Here is an 18752-nt window from a genome sequence, read left to right as displayed (position 1 = left end):
GTCTGTCCACATTAACTGTTTGGGAGCGTTGTCTTCAGCGCTGCTTTCACTGCCTCTGCTTTTCAGTCCTGAACAGGGCCTTGTTTTTAAGAAGAGAAAAAGTAACACAAGTCCTGGAGGAGTAAACATTGATTCTGCTCATTGAGAATCTGATCTGTTCTTTATGGACTACACACCAGCTTCATGCGGTTTTAATCAAACATCTATAGAGGTGATTGAGTGCTAGAAAAACAGCCTATTTAGACGTGGGAGTGAGTTTGGTTGCTTGGGAGTATCTTTGAGAATTGTCATGCATGTGCACCCAAGATTAGTGCAAGTGCGTATACGTGTGGGTGTGTATCATGTTCTGTTTCCAACCTTAATCTTGTTTTTGACTTAATTTGTCTGTTTGATGTTCAGATTGTACCAGGATTAGCTGCGGTAAGTAAACCAGAGGTCAGTAAAACTGATTAGAGGGTCAGTTAATGAGAGCTTTAAGTGTGGCTTTCATGTGCTCACCCAGTGCAGGTAATGGAAACACAGGGCACAGACTCACAAGGCCTTACTACTCGAGTTTGTGTGCTTATTTTGTGTCTCCTGGAGTTTATCTGTGGTAAAAGAAGAAGTGATTGTAAGAGTTTACTCTTGACGATGCAGCTTCTATGTGTAGTTTATTGGCGTGAGGATGAACTACATATATAGTCACCATGCAGTCAGTGAAGTTTAAACTTCTCAGAACCATCCACTGTCTGGAGGGTTTTTTTCACTTCTATTAGTGTCTGCACAATTATACCTTCCAAAGTGAATTGCTAAGTAACTAATAAAGGATAAATATATAAAGTAAAGTTGGGCTTTTATCCTCTCTGAGATCCAAGTCTTCATCAATGATGAAAAGAAACCCTGATCTGAATATGAAATTTGTGGAGTCTTGGCAATAAGGGAGCAAATATAGATGAATTTTAACTGACGTGTTTTAGTTAGAAAACTGTTTGATTATATTCCAAAAGTCACTTTATTTTCCTTTATAATATAATATAATATAATATAATATAATATAATATAATATAATATAATATAATATAACATTAGGGGTAAGGCTATGTTTACTTACAAGTTTGATATTTTACTTAGCTAAAAGTACTCTATATTTTAAAAAATTAATTATGAAGAAGACCCCTTTCTTGCTATCTCTAACTGCTACTTTTAACATCTAGGAAGCATTTTAATGCTGCAGCTGGTTAAGATGTTAAAAATGTGTGTTTAATTTATGAGAAAAACATGACGTCCATATAAAATTATTGCACATTTTATAGGTAAATTCAGGGAAAAGGCAGTAGTTACTATTACAGTCATATAAATGTGGTCAAGAGAGAAAAGTACAATGTTTCCAGTTAAAAAAAAATTGGAGTTTTAATGTAAATGTAATGGAAAAAGTGTAAAAGCCCAGCAAAAAAACAAAACAAAAAACCTACAACATGAGGTTTACTGGGTTTCTGTAGCTATTGATTAAGCTGCAATACTGAAGCAATACTCAGTGTACAACAAAGATTTATACAAAGTCAGTTCTATAGTGGTAGATTAAAAAAAAAAACTGAAGTAGACTTCAGATCATCCAATATCATTCAATACCTATATGTGTCTATATATATATATATATATATATAATGTATGTGTGTGAGTGTGTGTTTGCAATCAGTTGCAAAACCTATTGTCATCCTATGGCTTTCACGCCCTTTGTCCTCTGTCAAAAACATCACAATAACCATGGCAATAATAACCATGACAATCTCATCTACAAATGCAGAGGCTTCAGCAGGCCCAAATATAAAGAGACAATCATCGAGTTTGGCAGGGACAAACAGTGGGCTGTGGAGTGGGAGGGGGGGCTCGGAGTGTGAGAAAGTAAATAGTAAAAATGGGACAATACGCTTTGTCACATACAAGGAATATCCGCAGAGAGACAAATGATTGGACAGGGGGGCACATTTACATGCAGACAGACAGAGCTGAGTTGGGGAATGTAACAGCTTCATCCCAGTTGTGCCCCTCTCATTCGTTTCCTGTTAATGTGTCCAGAACCCAGCAGTCCTGAGGGTCTCCATCTGACAGACTCTGCACTTGCTACATCTCTTCAGACAGAAACAACCTGCTGCCTGCTCAAGCACTCCAGGCAGCCTGAGATCTAAAGGCAAAGAGGGAGAGCACAGAAAAAGGGACAGAGGGAAAAAAAATTGATTTTCTGAGCAAATGCAAGTCAGCAGAAAATAGTGTTGAAATCGCTGTTTAAGCATTTTGCTTTGAATTTCCATATCTGTTTTTCAGTGTCCCCCGAAAATGTACAGAAACTCCCAGAATTCAGTGTTAGCCCAAACACATCGAGACACTGAGGTTAGGAAGGGAAAAACACTAGACATCATCTAGAGTTTGGTGTGCTTACACAGTTCACGTTGTTTAAAGTTCAGGAAATTATTATTGCAAGTAAAGCAGTACTTGTGACACACTGAACATACGCAGGCACCTTATTTTCACCTTTCTGCTGGTAGCACAAATAGCTGTGGTGGCACTTAAAATATTTATGATTTGCACCTGGTGCTGTGCCTGCAGATTCATACTGTGCTGTTTGCATACCTGTGTGTAAGTGTGTGTATGCGTGTGTTAGCGTGTTTGAGAGGAAGGGGATTGTGTCTGTTTTGTAAATTTTGTGCTAATTTTGATAGAAATATTGAGATTTTCTGGAACTGGTTATGTCTGATTATTTTGTTGACATCCCATGGAAGAGATTCAGGATTTGTCTGTTGATTGTACTCGTAAAATATTTTGAGTTCTTTCGTTTTTTTGCGCAGCATTGAGACTAGGCCAGACTCGGGCTAACCAGTCTAGAATCAGTGATTCCTAAAATAAATAAGATCCATCACTAAAGGCATCAAAAAGAAAAAAGGGTGCAATAAACGTTTTTGGCAGATACAGACTAACCTTTAAGGGGTCACAAACAAAGAGGATGCCGAGTACCAATGTTTTCTACTTGCTCTACCAAAGTATAATGAATTTAGCAATCGAATGATTAAGACAGGATGGCTTCAGTGTGTCTTTTTTAGTAACAAAAACTGATTTAATACAGAAACTGCAAAGAGCTAACAGCTGAATAGTTTACAGATTTATTGTAGATGAATGGCTGTTTTCCTGAATTATGCTGTTAGATTTCTATTAGAAGTATCTGGTACTCTCCAGCAGGCAGACTTCCCATTCATGCCTTGCATTGTTTTTACTTCCCCATTCAGTCTGATTTCATCCAGACTTGTCATAAAAACCCTTTAATGTGAAATTGCTGCAAAAATAAAATAGTGAATGTTCAGGTGAGTTTTAGGGCCTCAGTCGATGGGATAGGAAATTAATATCTGACACGTGCATACAAGCACATATGCACACTTTGAGTCTTTGAACACTGCAGTCCACTGGCGAGGGGATGATGTCATCCTGTCTGCTGCAAAACCAGCAGAGGAGGCAAGCGAAGGTGGGGGGGATAGACGGGTAAGGAGCAGGGGGTAGAGGAGGGAAAGAAAGCAACAGGAAAGAAAAGCCGAGATAAGGGCGGGGCGAGTAGGGGAGCTCAGGGAAGAGGATTTTCTGTGATGAGTGATGATAGGGGAATAATTTTACTTGGTAATTTTGAGCTTCATTATAATGCGCCTTGCACTGTCTCAGCCCGAGGACAGCTGCATGCACACTGCATGACACTGTGCGTTGATACTGCTAATGTTAACCGTGGAGCTTCTGAGCAGGTTATTGTCTGCGTCGTTTGCTTCAAGCAGTATGATTAATGTGTCTGCTCATTTCGGCGCAGCCCGGGAGTCGTAAGCTTGTCCATTCTCTTTGGGAATAATCGTGGAGGGATTCATTCATCTAACTCGTAACACGATCCAGCAGAGTGCAACACGAGAAAAACCACACAGCAGTTTTTAGACTGCGTGTGTTTTCTCTGCTCTGTGTATGAGCTCTGTACCTGCTTGTCTCTGAGTTTGGCAGATGGGTGCGGTTACCCTGCATCTTTATCTTAGCGCACCACACACTCACTTCTTGACGCAAGCAGATAGTTAGAGAAACATACAGACACATATGAGCCTGCAGGACTAGGAAAGCCTCACCTTAAAGAGAAGCAATGGGGTGGGTGGCAGTGGTCTGAGTCCAAGATGGGTTGGACAACTGTAGAGGGGCCTCAGCTGGGGTCACTATGGTGTTACCATGCCACCATTTGCTGTGAGACCATGTATATTGTGTTGGGTGTGTGTTTGCATCAGCTGTATTTGCCTTTACTTTGATGAGAGTGTCTCTGTGTGTCACCATGGTAGAGTCTGCAAACCTCGCATGCAACAGAAACCTCACATGCACTCTGTTACATTATGTATATTTTGTGCAGTCTGATATTTATATTTAGCTGTTGCATAGATGACATGCGCAAGCTTAACTAAATGAGATATGGGCAATTATTAAACCTACAACCTCTATTTAAATTACATTAATGAAATGAATAAAGGGAGGTATGCATGCGTGTTTAGAGTGTGGTGATCAGAACTCCAGTGACAGGTGTTTGTGTGTGGAGGTCAGTCTGATCGCAGCTGTGTAGAGGGAGGGGGTTTGTGGGTTGTTATCTTCTTCAAAGTGAAAGAGGATGAGAAAGTCTTGGAGTAACTCAGCAGGAAGATGGTGAACCAAGTTAACTTAGGATCTGTGAGTATTAAAACAGTCACCTATAACTAATCATTAATTCCTAAATATAAGTGTATTATGTTTATCTTTATTGCTTTTTGATGTCTTTTTGATATTTTTTCTGTAAATATAACTGCCATGAAGTAAGATCTAGATATCATATCATGTATTTATAAGTCAGTTTGCTTTCCGGTACATCCATGATTTGTTTTCTTTTATTGTGGGACTATCTAACTGGCACTTTCCCTTTTAAAACACACATGTATATGACTCAGAGAAGTTGTACTGCAACTCCAGAGCAAATGGCTCTGGAGGAGTGGGTGTACTCAGAAGCCCAGTATTTAATACTTCACACTCAGGGTGCTGCTTGCTGCACGAGGTTCATCTGATAAGTGGAAACTTTGCCACTGAGTAGATTTCATCTCTGATACTCGGGACTGTTGTTTTGCTGCCACAGTCAGCTGGAAGCGGCTTTTCCTTTTAAGGTTTTCTGTTTCCCTTCCATTGTCGTTTCTCCTCTTTTTTCTTTTTTGTTTTAAAGTGACCTCTCTCTTTGCGCAGCGCTGTGCCATTGGTGTCATGCTGAGGGTGTGTGGTGTCATTTGTTGCTATGCCTCTACTTCAGGCATGTGGATCCTTTCTCTTTTATACCCCGGCCTGCTCTCTCTCTGTCAAAAGAGGACCAACAACCCTGTCACTACAATAGTCAACACAGCATAAAGCACTGAGGAAACCATCTTTTGTAGTGCGCAGCAGCATTTGGTGTTTTTCTTTTGGAACAAAAAACGAGGGATTTGTACAGTCAATAACTTTATTATTTGTGTTTATGCAAATGCATACAGTGAACGGCTGTTTATTCTTCTTGACCAGCATGTTGAGATGTCCATTCAGATGGGAAGAGGATGTAGGGAAGGGATAGCCAAGAGAGGAGATTATGTAAATAAAATAAAAAGGTGTGGGGCTTTGCTGCAGTCGACTTTCTCCCTGTGGTTCTCCCTCGGTCGCTCATGCTCCTGCTTCTGTTCCTCTCCCTTGCTTCCCCCCCGTGCCACATGAGTGATCCTGTTTCAGCGGCACCCCTGCCTGCCTTCCTGCCTGGAAGAGGCATGAAGCCCTCAGACACAGAAAAAAATAACACAGACAAAAACAGAGAACGTGCCATGTGCCGGCCTGTGAGCCAGAACTCACCAAAGCCTCACACACTCTCTTCTCTCTCTGTCCTTTCTCCTTTTACCTTTGTCTCTTTCATTCACACACACACACACACACACACACACACACACACACACACACACACACACACACATACACACACACACACACACACACACACACACACACACACAGACTCCAAACAGAGAGCCAACAATCTGCTGGCATCACATATACACCACAGACTACTGGTGTTATCACACTTGCCTTATCACCTGAGTGAAAGAAAGACTTGTGGACAATATTTTCTAATACATTTGCCTACATACCCAACAAACCCTCTAACACGCCCATTTAAAGGTCAAGATGTAGATTTTCAAACTGCACTGTCCAAAATACCCAAGGGAGGAGTGAAATGAGAGGAAAACTGATGGACGACTGCCATCGTGCTATCGCTCTCAGTCCTTAAAACGCATTTTTCCCAAAAAATAACCGAACACTGTTTCTCTCTCTCTCCATTTTCCCTCTCTTGTCCTCTACTTTTATGCGTCTCTCACTTTCTCTTGTACCCCTTTATCCCCCTCTTTCCTCTTCTCTCCCTGTTTCTGTTGCAGGCAGATGCTGGCAACAGTTTTCTCCGAGCAGCCCGTTCTGGCAACCTGGACAAGGCCTTGGAACACATCAAAAATGGCATTGATATAAATACAGCCAATCAGGTGAGAGAGCTCATTCACCAGATTAAATATCTAGGCTGGCGTGCATATCTAACTACCAGCCAGTCACTTTTATTCAGACTGCACGTGGTTTTCTTGGCTCTTAATTCACGTTATGTAATTTTGCTTATCAGCAAACCTGGTCTTTAAACGTATTGTGCTGTAGTGCACAGCAAAAGTAGAAACCGAACTTTATTTATTACTTTTCATTTGCCCACAGTCAAATCCTGCCAGGGTTTTAGTCTTCTGGCTCACTATCTGCTTTCTAACTCATTAAATTACATTTTTAGGATATTGGTGGACTGCTCACTTTATAAAAAAGTGTGAATGGATGGTGTAGTAGCAGTGTCTCCAAAAATGAAATAAAATTAGGTATTTTTGTAGCTCTGCACTGAGTAGTACCTGCAGTACTTTTAAGTTTCTCCTATAGGTTACAGTGGGATAGATACAACAAGTACGTGGCGCCATTTAAAATAAAATCCCTAACCCAATTATGTTCTCCTCAGATTTTCTCTGTGTTACCAACGTTTACTGCATATGTGTGTTATGTTCAGTGTGCATGAAGTCTCCAAACTGACTACTAAATTTGTGTGCCATCCAGTGCACTGTATGTGTACGTTCGGTTAGACTGTTAATCAGTGGCTGAAGGTGACAGGTCGGGTTTTAAAGGGTCTCCAGAGGAGGTAATAAATGGGGCAGGGGCTTTTCCTTCGCCCCATTTCCATCTTCCTTTATGCTGACAGCGTCCAGGAAGAGATAGTGTTAGTGGGCTAGGAGTGAGGCCCTCAGGCTACAGAAACTTGGCCAAAACCTGTATGTGCGCACGAGAGAACACTATGGCTCATTAATCTAACTTAGTCATGGTTTCCCTTCCATTCGCTTACTGTATGGTGCCCTCAGCACTTTCTAATTATTTGGCGGTAATGCTTCTGTCAGGATTTCTGTGAGCCCTATTCACCATCACCGCAACGGACCCCACATAATGACAGGTTTATTTGTATAAAATGGCACTGTCCCGATCATTACTGGAAAACTGCTCTACAATGACAAAGGGATAAACCCCACTGATTAAAAATGTGACTATGTACATGCAGAAAAACTACGATACCTTGGTAGATGTGTTTTCCTGAATGACACACTTTCATTTCATTGTGTTGTAGATACTCAACATGAAGTTGTGTTGTCTTTTTACTGTTTGGCATTAAATGTTTTTGACCTACAGAGATAATCTACAGCATTCCTGTTTCACTTACAGTTACGGTCCCTAAATGTGGAATTTATTCATGACATTTTGGAAAAACTGGTGTCTGCTTTGTGTCTTATTTTAAACCATTTTACATTGTTTTTTTGGATAAAAACCAAGCAAACCTAGTCTTTTACTGCACATGGCTTACACCAATAGCTTTGACCAAATGTAAGCTATTATTATTATTATGTGTATTGCCATTGCTGTCATTGCTGGAACATGCACAGAGCGACAGGCTATCTGGCAAAAGCTGTAGATTGTCCCTTAAACCTCAGTGGTTGTGTGACAGTTTGAGTCAGTATGGTGGGAGTTTGGCCAGGTGGAGGCTTAACTGTTCCTTCTTTGTGTGGATACCTCTGCCATGGCTCACTCGCCAGCACGCTGCCTCACTCCAGCCCCTCCCTCACTATATTTTCTTCCCTCCCTGTCCCTCTCAGTCTAACTGATCCTCCACTACCATCTCTCTTTGCCTGTTTATCTACTGTTTTCTAACTCGCCTCCTTTTTGTCTTGATTTTTTTTTTACCTTTTTTACCTACCTCCCCCCTTTTCTTCCCTCCCTCCTTTGTCTGCAGTAGAGTGATGGTGTGCTGTGGTCTCTCCACTCAGAGGAATAATATCAGTGGTGTGGGAAAGGTCCAACCTCACATGTCCTGTGCGGCTGAAGGAAGGCTGTGTGAGGTCAGACCTATCCCACACGGCTCGTATTCTTCCCGGCCACGAGACCAGCGGCCTGCCATCTCCCTCCCGTCACCCCCCTCCTCCTCCTTTCATGATCATTAATCAAATGAAAGATTTTTCATCTTGATTTTCATCCCTGTAGACAGTGTTTTTGCTAATGGCCACTCTGATTCTGAGAGTACCGCATGCATGGTGTCCAGTGTAAGTATGTGCATGCTATGGTTTGTGAGTGATTCAGTCACTGTGATAACAGTGTCAGTTGGCATGGTCTTCAAGTGTTTGTGTGTATATATATATACTGTCTGTTTGGTTTATTTTTTTTCCATTAGAGGAAACTGCTCTTAGTGTGTGTAGGACCCTTCAGTGTGAGGTCTACTCTTTTCTCCCTTTCATTCAGAATGGGCTCAATGGGCTTCATCTGGCCTCAAAAGAAGGCCACGTCAAAATGGTGCTGGAGCTACTCCATAATGGGATTGTACTGGAAACCACCACGAAGGTAAAAATAAGAGTTGCAATCTTAACCCCTCAAAAATCACCTGTGGGAAAAAAGAAAAAAATCATAGATGCTTCAATATCAGATACATTTCTTGGAAACATGCCTAATGTTTTGAGATAAGAAGATTTTCCTTCCCTCTTCCTTGAGTCATTTTGCTGCTGTGAGGTTGACGATGAACCAGCTAGGACTGCAGGAACGTGCTGCTCCTGTCAAAAAATGTTTTAATGTCTGATCTTTTATAGTCGTAATGAGCACAAGCTGACATACATGCGTTTGTGTTGTTCCTGCATCATCATCATAACGTTGGCCCAGGATCAACACTGCAACCAACCAATAACGCTGTCTGATTAGTTTAGTTAGCATTAGCCAAGAAGTTAGTTAATGCTATGAAATACTATCACAAGCAAACCAAACTTAGTAACTAAAATTTGGTAAACAGCAAACCTACAAAGTAATAAAGATAACACTTGAAATGCTTACCATTTGTTCTGGAAGAGAATTTTATAAAATTAAAGAAATGTTTTTCTTTTCTTTTCTTTTTTTTACCACACTGTGAAGCTATGACATCACAACAGCGTGACTGGTCAATTGCAATGTTGATGCAACATTATTGTGATGATGCAAGAACAACACCAATACAGATACAGATAACTTAACACCTTGTAATGCTGCCAGTTCTCAAAAAAACAAACAAACAAAAAAAACACTTTGCACTTTGAATTCACCTGTAATATTTCATGTAAATGTTTACTTGTGTTCTCATGTTTCTGTGTTTTACCAGAAAGGGAATACGGCCCTGCACATCGCAGCCCTAGCAGGGCAGGAGCAGGTGGTCCAAGAGCTGGTTAACTATGGGGCCAATGTCAACGCTCAGTCGCAGGTGAGACAGAGCTGCCTTTCAAAGCAGTCGTCACTGAATCCACAGAGGCTTCTCTTCAGGCTAACTATTGTGATCTCTACTGTGAAACCACTGTAGTAACTATTGCAATTCCATCTGTTAACATGTGTCTCTGTTCCAATATTTCTGTGTGTTGCTGTTCCCTCTCGGTCTACATCTCTGTGTGTGCATCTGTGACTGTCTCTCTGTTGCTGTGCTTGTGTGTCTGCTCTGCTGCTGTTGTGGGTGTGTGCGTGCCTGTTGTGTCTTTCTGAGACAGAAGGGTTTCACTCCACTCTACATGGCTGCACAAGAAAACCATCTAGAGGTTGTGAAGTTTCTTCTGGAGAACGGAGCCAATCAGAGCGTTCCAACTGAGGTACCACTAAGCTGAGAGACATTTTTGAAGAGTTATCTCCCAAATTGCTCAGTCCTATCTCTGCTGATCCACACCCGCTGTGTTTTCATTCCGTTTTTGTTCTCATTAGCCTCTCTCCTTACATCGCTCTCATTTTCCTTCTATGAGTCAACCTCTCTTCTGGTTCTCTCCGGTGTGTTGCAGGATGGATTCACTCCTCTCGCTGTGGCTCTTCAGCAGGGGCATGAAAATGTTGTAGCCCTGCTCATCAACTACGGCACCAAAGGAAAGGTCCGCCTCCCTGCGCTGCACATTGCAGCACGCAACGATGATACACGCACAGCCGCAGTTCTTCTGCAGAACGACCCCAATCCTGATGTGCTAAGCAAGGTGTGTGTGTGTACAGAATGGAACAGGAATGTCTGTAACTGGTGTGTTTTTGCTGTTTGTTTCTTAAATGCAAAGGGAATGAAAGTAGCATCGTGTTAACCTTATGTGTCCCTGCAGACTGGATTCACACCCCTCCACATTGCTGCGCACTATGAAAAGTTGAACGTAGCTCAACTGCTGCTCAATAGAGGAGCCAATGTCAACTTCACCCCAAAGGTATGGGAAAACTAATTGTAAGTGAAGGTCAGTCACATGACTTGCTCTCTGTTCTTTTAGTTTTTTGTCTAAGCTCATCTGTGTCTGTTCTACAGAACGGTATCACTCCTCTGCACATTGCATCCAGACGGGGTAACGTGATCATGGTCCGACTCCTCCTGGACAGAGGGGCTCAGATTGATGCCAAGACCAAGGTTTCCAAAGCTCTCATCTCAAAGCTTTAGTGTTTCCAAAGCTCTGACTGTATTTTCCTAATTAGATGGTTCATTAACTAAATCACTAACAATCACTCCCCTCTAGGATGAGCTGACTCCTCTGCACTGTGCAGCAAGAAATGGTCATGTTAGAATTATAGAAATCCTGCTGGACCATGGAGCCCCCATTAATGCAAAGACTAAGGTAAACCCCTACAGGTGTCATGAAAATTCTTTAAGTCTCTTAAAGGTTTTATTTTTAACAGTAAGACAGGAAAGAATTCAAAAACCGTCATCTTTTCAACTGATTGTGAAAGACTCGATCCTTTGGCTTACTGTGGCATACTATCTAAATTGATTTTGAGTGGGGTAATGGTTGTGGTCTTGCTTTTTATATTTGTAAATGAAATGTGAAGAGAGAGGACGTGTGTGCCCAACATACCTGCTTTGGTTTGAGAAGCTGTTGCTTCAGCGTGACTTACAGTGTTTCTGAATTTCACTCTTTCGTTTGGTCATAAGTACAAATCTGGGAGCTTTTTTTTAATTTTCTGTTTTTAATCTGAAAATGTTCTTCCTGCCATGGGAGATAATAAAGAATCAACATATTTATTTATCTATCTATTTATTTATTTTGCAGAATGGCCTGTCTCCAATCCACATGGCAGCGCAGGGCGACCACATGGACTGCGTCAAACAGCTTCTACAGTACAACGCAGAGATTGATGACATCACACTGGACCACCTCACCCCTCTGCATGTGGCGGCACACTGCGGTCACCACCGTATGGCCAAAGTACTGCTGGACAAGGGGGCCAAACCCAACTCTCGGGCTCTGGTTAGTGACAAACATACTCTAATAAGGCCAGATCAGCTTATTAAGTCATGCGAGTCAAAGTTGCTCTTTACATTCGTAGTAATGATAACTGTTTGCTTTCACAGAACGGCTTTACCCCTTTGCATATTGCTTGTAAAAAGAACCACATGCGTGTGATGGATCTCCTGCTCAAACACTCTGCGTCATTAGAGGCTGTGACTGAGGTAAGAAGAGTTCAAATAGATAGATGTGAAGTTATGTAGATGATTTAATAAATCCCCAAGATCATTTCTAATTCTTGTAATCCTGTGCTCCCTTTTTTATAGTCCGGCTTAACCCCTTTGCACGTAGCATCATTTATGGGTCATCTCAACATTGTGAAGATCCTGCTGCAGAAAGGCGCTTCCCCCAGTGCTTCTAATGTGGTGGGTACCTAACTAAAATTTCAAGTCCAACTCAAATAACCAATTCATATTCCTGAGAGCATTATTGATTTGACTCTTTGGTTTGTGTGTGAACAGAAAGTGGAAACACCTCTCCATATGGCATCCCGGGCAGGACACTATGAGGTGGCAGAGTTTTTATTGCAGAATGGAGCCCCAGTGGACGCCAAGGCCAAGGTAGAAATGTTACACACCAAAGCATAAACGTCCAGTAAATAAATATGATACACGAATCCCGGCAGATGAAGCTGACCGAGTTTTGCATCCACGTGCTAATTTCCCTCCTGTACAGGATGACCAGACACCCCTGCACTGTGCAGCTCGGATGGGCCACAAGGAGCTAGTGAAGCTTTTGCTGGAGCAAAAGGCCAACCCCAACTCCACCACCACAGCAGGACACACACCTCTGCATATCGCTGCCCGGGAAGGTCATGTGCAAACTGTACGCATCCTCCTGGACATGGAGGCTCAACAGACTAAGATGACCAAGGTAAAGACTTCCTGCTAAACCTTCTGCTGTGAAATTTGCCTTTTTTAAACTGTCTGCCCAAATGCTAAAAACCCCTAACTGATGTTTTACACACTTTCCTGTTGGTGCGTCTGCAGAAAGGCTTCACTCCACTCCATGTGGCCTCCAAGTATGGGAAGGTGGATGTAGCAGAGCTGCTTCTGGAAAGAGGAGCCAACCCAAATGCTGCCGGAAAAGTGAGGAAATCATAATGGGCTTGACTGTTTGGAAGAAGAACTAAATAAATCCTTGTTTGAACTACCACAGTCTGATTAATGTTTGAATCCCTTTCTACAGAATGGTCTCACTCCGCTGCATGTTGCTGTACATCACAACAACCTGGATGTTGTTAACCTTCTTGTTAGCAAAGGAGGATCACCACACAGTGCAGCCAGGGTAAATCAAATTAAAAATACACGTATATAGACACAAGGTCAGGCATTTTTCAAGCTAGATGGTTTAGTATAGTGTATGAATTCATGTCATTCTAAAAAAAAAACCCACATCTGTTGTCCAGAATGGCTACACTGCCCTCCATATAGCATCCAAGCAGAACCAGGTGGAGGTGGCCAACAGCCTGCTGCAGTATGGAGCATCAGCCAATGCTGAGTCACTACAGGGTGTCACACCTCTCCACCTGGCCTCACAAGAAGGAAGGCCTGACATGGTGTCCCTGCTCATCTCCAAACAGGCCAACGTCAACCTCGGCAACAAGGCAAAGACAGATAAAATTAAAAAATGAAAGAAATGTTACTGTAAAATAAACTATAGTCTATGTTGTTTTTGCTGTTTTTGACCTTTGTCTTTTCACTCTGACAAACAGAGTGGGTTAACACCCCTCCACCTGGTGGCACAGGAAGGACACGTTGGAATCGCTGATATCTTGGTGAAGCAGGGCGCGTCAGTCTATGCCGCAACACGGGTAAGACCTTTTCGTCAAGCGGTGTTTTGTCTTTGAGCTGGAAGAGAAAATGTCTGAGTAGCTTTGATTTGTCTGGTTATATTGGTCCAAACGCTGTTTGTTAGTTCCTAAAATAATTTTTTTTTATTGTAATTTTTGAATCAGTCTTCTTTTCTTGAAACACTTTAACCATTTCAAAAACATTATAGTATGCATTTCTAAAACATTTTTCATAAAACACTCAACCTCCATGTGGAATCATTACAATCCCGGTTACGACGTTCACTGTGTTTTCTCCACTTTCAGATGGGCTACACCCCACTCCATGTAGCTTGTCACTATGGCAACATCAAGATGGTGAAGTTCCTCCTGCAGCAACAGGCCAACGTAAACAGCAAAACAAGGGTGAGTGCCTCCCTCTGGCTCTGGACGAAAACTACAGCTAAAGCCGGATGGGAATGAGTCATAGAGCTTCAGTACAGTCTGTCAGTAACCACGGTTACAGTCTGTTAACACACAGGTCATGATGGCAGAGTTTCCCAGCTGTTAGTGTAAAATGATTTAATAGGACATAGAGGAGTTTTTTGCTCATAAGGGAATAAATGTTTGAAAACATGGTTTGCTGTAATACATAGAGTAACTGTTTCAAGCTGGTGTGCGTTTATCCATATTCATATGAATATGCTAGAGGAAAAAAGCAGCTAAAAGAAAAGGTGGGATGTACTGTAGGGCTGCAATGAACTGTTATTATCATCACTGACTAATCAGCTTTTTCACATATGACATTCTTTGTTTTTTTTCTCAGTTGGCTGCTCGTTGCAGTCTATTTTTGCTTAAAATGTTAAGCTTTTACTTTATTTTTTATTATAATGTAGTGGGTATTTTTCTTTTACATCACTTACAGTAATGTCTCAGTCTCAGTAAACTCAGGCATCAAGGCTCATCACAAATTTAAGCAAACTGACAAAACATTCCTACAATATTTTCATTTTATTTTTATTAGTTTTGTATCTATGCACTAAAGTTTTATTTCATTTCCGTTTGGTTCATAAGTCTATCTGTGTTTTTTCACATCTGGCTTAGTTTAGCTTTTGTTGACTACAGTGAACGTGGTCTTTAGAAATCTCACAGAAATTCTAGTGTTTAGACCGACTTTTACACTTTTGTGTATTTTTTCTCTCACAGCTTGGTTACACTCCTCTGCATCAGGCAGCCCAACAGGGACACACGGATATTGTGACACTGTTGCTGAAGCATGGCGCCCAGCCCAATGAGACCACTACAGTGAGTGCGATTATCTCTTCTTCATCCTCATTCATAAAGTTTGGTGTTCATCGATGTCCCACTCTCTTTCTTTTAGCATGGCACGTCAGCTCTGGCTATTGCGAAGAGATTGGGCTACATCTCGGTGATCGACGTCCTAAAACTTGTCACTGAGGAGACAGTTTCCATGGTGAGATGTTTAGAAAAGGGGTTGTGATAATCACATGGGAACATATTGTATGAAAAGTTGAACCTTCCCTTTTGCTGTTGTCGGTAACTGTTTTCTTTTCTCCTGTGCCCAAAAGACGACCACAGAGAAACATCGCATGAGTTTCCCAGAGACAGTGGATGAAATACTGGATGTGTCTGAGGATGAAGGTATTATCATTATTATCACTGAAGTAAAACAGCAGGAACACTGTAACTGATTGATGATATAAACATTTTTCCCCCCACGACTCATTTTTTTGCCTTTTGCTCTTTTTTTTTTTTTAGGAATTGCACAGCTAACATTAGGTATGAATGTCTGTTTCTTACGTGTGTGGCTCCATTTCAGACTCACGCCATCTTTGTGCCACTGCTTTTCTCTCTCTCCTTCGTTCCCCTCTGTGGTGGTGGCTCTGGTTTCTCACTGGCATGCACCCATAGCACCCATGTCTGTAACCTGGATATGTCCCAGTGATAACACGCTCATTCTCTAACTCTCCAGGCGTCTTTTCTCCGTGTTGTGACATAAGCCATTCATTGTTAATAATATTAAATCAAATATAAATCTTTAGTTAGAAAAACACACAAAAAAAACCCTTCTTTGTGAGTTTTAATAACTTAGATTTTGGTGTCATATATATATATATTTTTTTAATATTCATTTGAAACATGTGTGACTGTAACCATATCTCCATGTAAATCTGCCTCTATGCATTGCATCGTTTATTACTGTCTTGTGTTTCTGTCATGTGACCTGTGTTTGCTGGCTGATTGGTTGTTGGGTTGGGGACTTAGAGATGCTTAGAAATGCTCAAAGGACTATTAGCGTTAGGGCTGCCACAAACGATTATTTTGATAGTCGACTAGTCACCGATTATTTTTGCGATTAGTGGACTAATCAGATCATGCATCCATTGGACGTAAAACGTACAGCTTATTGCACCAGCATGCATCTGCTCTTATATAACTATCATTAGCTTACAGCTTTAAGTGTTTAAGGTATGTGCTAACTAAAAATAAAGACAAGATGATAGTTTATTAAATTTTAATGAAATCTGCAGATTGTTTCGGTGGAGTTTAATAAACGCAGCCGTCTGCTCCTTGCTATCTAAAATATAACAGGACACCGGAGTATATTCTCGAGCATCTCACACTTCTGATAATCAGTTGTCTGCTTGACGTCTATTCGGTTGTGTAAAAACTATAACCAGTGTTGGGAAGGTTACTTTTAAAATGTATTCCACTACAGATTACAGAATACATGCCCCAAAATGTATTTTGTAACGTATTCCGTTACGTTACTCAACGAGAGTAACGTATTCTGAATACTTTGGATTACTTAATATATTATCATGCTTTTTACAACTACATGAAAGTAGTATTGCTGTGTGATTTATTACTATTACTGAAGGTCCGCGGCTCCGAACCGTAGTAAAGGGACCTCTGGCTAATACGTCGGGTTCCATGTCGGGCTCGTAGCCGAAAACTAGCTTTACTTTGTTGTCTGGGTCAACTTTGCTAGCGAGAGACAGAGAGAGGCGTTGAAAGGCTGCTCCAACTGAACTTATTGTTTCAGAGGAAAACACGAACACAGTGTACAGTCGAGTCTTAATAGCTTACTTACAACTGGGCTCGTCAGGCACTCTTCTTGGCTGCAGTGGTTATTATTATATTTACATGCTTCCAGCTCCCGTTTCTGCTCGATGACAACTCGTACTTTTCCACTCTCCTTTTTCTCCCTCCTCGCGCTCACAGACACATAACGGGTATGGCAGTCCATTCTCCCTGCAGCACGGACTACACTGCCCATAAGGCTACATTCTTTAGGGCTATGCCTGTAGCATTCTGCCTATTAGCTTAGCACAGCAACAACAACAAAAAGGCGCTCTCTCACCCAGGAAACACACAGTCGCAGAGAGAGAGCGTCACCATGGCAACCGTAACGCCGCCTGGAACAACAGAACATAGCTGTCAAACAAAACCCAAACAGTCCTGACCTGCGAGAATATGAAACAGGAAAGTACCGCCGTGTAATCCATTTATTTAAACAAAGTAACTGTATTCTAAATACCACCTTTTTAAACGGTAACTGTAACGGAATACAGTTACTCATATTTTGTATTTTAAATACGTAACGGCGGTACATGTATTCCGTTACTCCCCCACACTGACTATAACTTTAATCTCAGCCAAACCGATTTACTCAGGAACAAATAAAATACTAAAAAAACGCCAAAATTAATATTTTTAAGTTATCTAAGTGACTTATATATCATGTTTAACCTGAGTAGCGAAAGAGGGCGGTGGGTTTGAAAACGATTTGCTGGGAGTCCGGTGTTCTCAACGGCTCTAGTGAGCCTTGAACCCCGGCTAGCTATCGAGCTGGTGGGTAACAGACGTCTCCGAAAACGTCGGAGTGCTTTTGAAAATATGTGGTGTCTTGATAAACTGAGCAGATATTTGAGGTTTACACAGCTACATTCTCGCCTGAAAATATGTTAAACGTTTATTTTGTTACCCAGAAAGAATAATAAGAGTAATATTAAAACTAACTAGCTGCCGCCATTGTTGGAAACTGAGCAGGGCCGCGCTATGAATTCTGGGACACTGCTTCTTCTTCTTCGGGGTTTAACGGCAGCTGGCATCCTTGTACATGCAGTGCTGCCATCTTCTGTTTCAGTCCGTTATTACACTCTTAAATCCTACTACTTATTCCTGCGTCTTTTGGGATTTTACAAAGCTTCAAACGACGCGTCGACTATTATATTAGTCGTTGACGATTTTGATAGTCGACGTAATCGTGACTAGTCGATTAATCATGGCAGCCCTAATTAGCATTAATAATATGTCACATGACCAGGTTCTAAAAGGAGTTGCTTATAATTATCACACCACCGTTGCCCTCAGGGTTATAGTGACTTTCAGCTAGTGGTTTGCTTTTCCAGCTTGTTGTATGTGTAATATACAGTATATAAGGCAAAAACAGAGTTTGATTTTCAAGCTTGTTACAATTGCTCAGTATTTGATATTACCACCTTTATTCTTTGGCACACTTTCACTTCTGTGTTTTAGATCATTGTCATGCTGAAAGTCAGGTGTTTTCAGATAGTACTGCATGGTGGTTCAAAATTTGATGGTACTTTTCTGTTGACCAACACCACTACCTGAAATGCAGCCCCAAACCATTACAGAGCCTCCACCGTGTTTTACGGATGGATGCAGACACTCAGTATTGTATCTCATGTCCTCCGTACATACATAGAGCCCAAAAATTTAATCACTCCATACGACGTGTTGTTCAAGTGAACAGTAGATGAATCACCTGAAGGGTCAGATGCATCTCTCAGGTCTTGTGTCAGGCTTTGCTTGATCTTTTCATGTCACTTAAGGACATGACTTTCAGCTACTCTTCACTCCTATAGGTAGTTTCTTAGGCTTGTCCTCCACTTCTTCCACCCCAGATCAGTGGCTTAAAAAATAGAATAAAATAAAATTCCTACTCCTAACTATTGTTCAAGACCACTTTAGAAACTTGGAAGCAGAATATAAAGAAATGAGAGATAGCTTGAGACTTTTGCAGAATACTGTTAAAAGCTACGGAGCTATTAAAC

At 41.4% G+C, this 18752-nt stretch overlaps 1 protein-coding gene across 1 annotated transcript in view; it reads left to right on the top strand.

The window, feature by feature from the left end:
• The window catches only part of ank1a (ankyrin 1, erythrocytic a), a 91533-nt gene that overhangs the window by 46416 nt on the left and 26365 nt on the right, over nucleotides 1-18752 (top strand). Inside the window, exons 3-24 of the mRNA XM_063490763.1 lie at nucleotides 6450-6551; nucleotides 8872-8970; nucleotides 9752-9850; nucleotides 10128-10226; nucleotides 10410-10595; nucleotides 10713-10811; nucleotides 10907-11005; nucleotides 11112-11210; nucleotides 11643-11840; nucleotides 11945-12043; nucleotides 12146-12244; nucleotides 12341-12439; nucleotides 12555-12752; nucleotides 12869-12967; nucleotides 13068-13166; nucleotides 13288-13485; nucleotides 13594-13692; nucleotides 13978-14076; nucleotides 14857-14955; nucleotides 15032-15124; nucleotides 15240-15312; nucleotides 15430-15450. Coding sequence (XP_063346833.1) covers nucleotides 6450-6551; nucleotides 8872-8970; nucleotides 9752-9850; nucleotides 10128-10226; nucleotides 10410-10595; nucleotides 10713-10811; nucleotides 10907-11005; nucleotides 11112-11210; nucleotides 11643-11840; nucleotides 11945-12043; nucleotides 12146-12244; nucleotides 12341-12439; nucleotides 12555-12752; nucleotides 12869-12967; nucleotides 13068-13166; nucleotides 13288-13485; nucleotides 13594-13692; nucleotides 13978-14076; nucleotides 14857-14955; nucleotides 15032-15124; nucleotides 15240-15312; nucleotides 15430-15450 — 2455 coding nt within the window. The remainder of the gene's footprint in view (nucleotides 1-6449; nucleotides 6552-8871; nucleotides 8971-9751; nucleotides 9851-10127; nucleotides 10227-10409; nucleotides 10596-10712; nucleotides 10812-10906; nucleotides 11006-11111; nucleotides 11211-11642; nucleotides 11841-11944; nucleotides 12044-12145; nucleotides 12245-12340; nucleotides 12440-12554; nucleotides 12753-12868; nucleotides 12968-13067; nucleotides 13167-13287; nucleotides 13486-13593; nucleotides 13693-13977; nucleotides 14077-14856; nucleotides 14956-15031; nucleotides 15125-15239; nucleotides 15313-15429; nucleotides 15451-18752) is intronic.

This window comes from Pelmatolapia mariae, linkage group LG12, assembly GCF_036321145.2.
Source record: "Pelmatolapia mariae isolate MD_Pm_ZW linkage group LG12, Pm_UMD_F_2, whole genome shotgun sequence".
NCBI lineage: Eukaryota > Metazoa > Chordata > Actinopteri > Cichliformes > Cichlidae > Pelmatolapia > Pelmatolapia mariae.
Note: the sequence above shows the minus strand (reverse complement) of the source record. Positions and strands in the feature narration are given on the sequence as shown.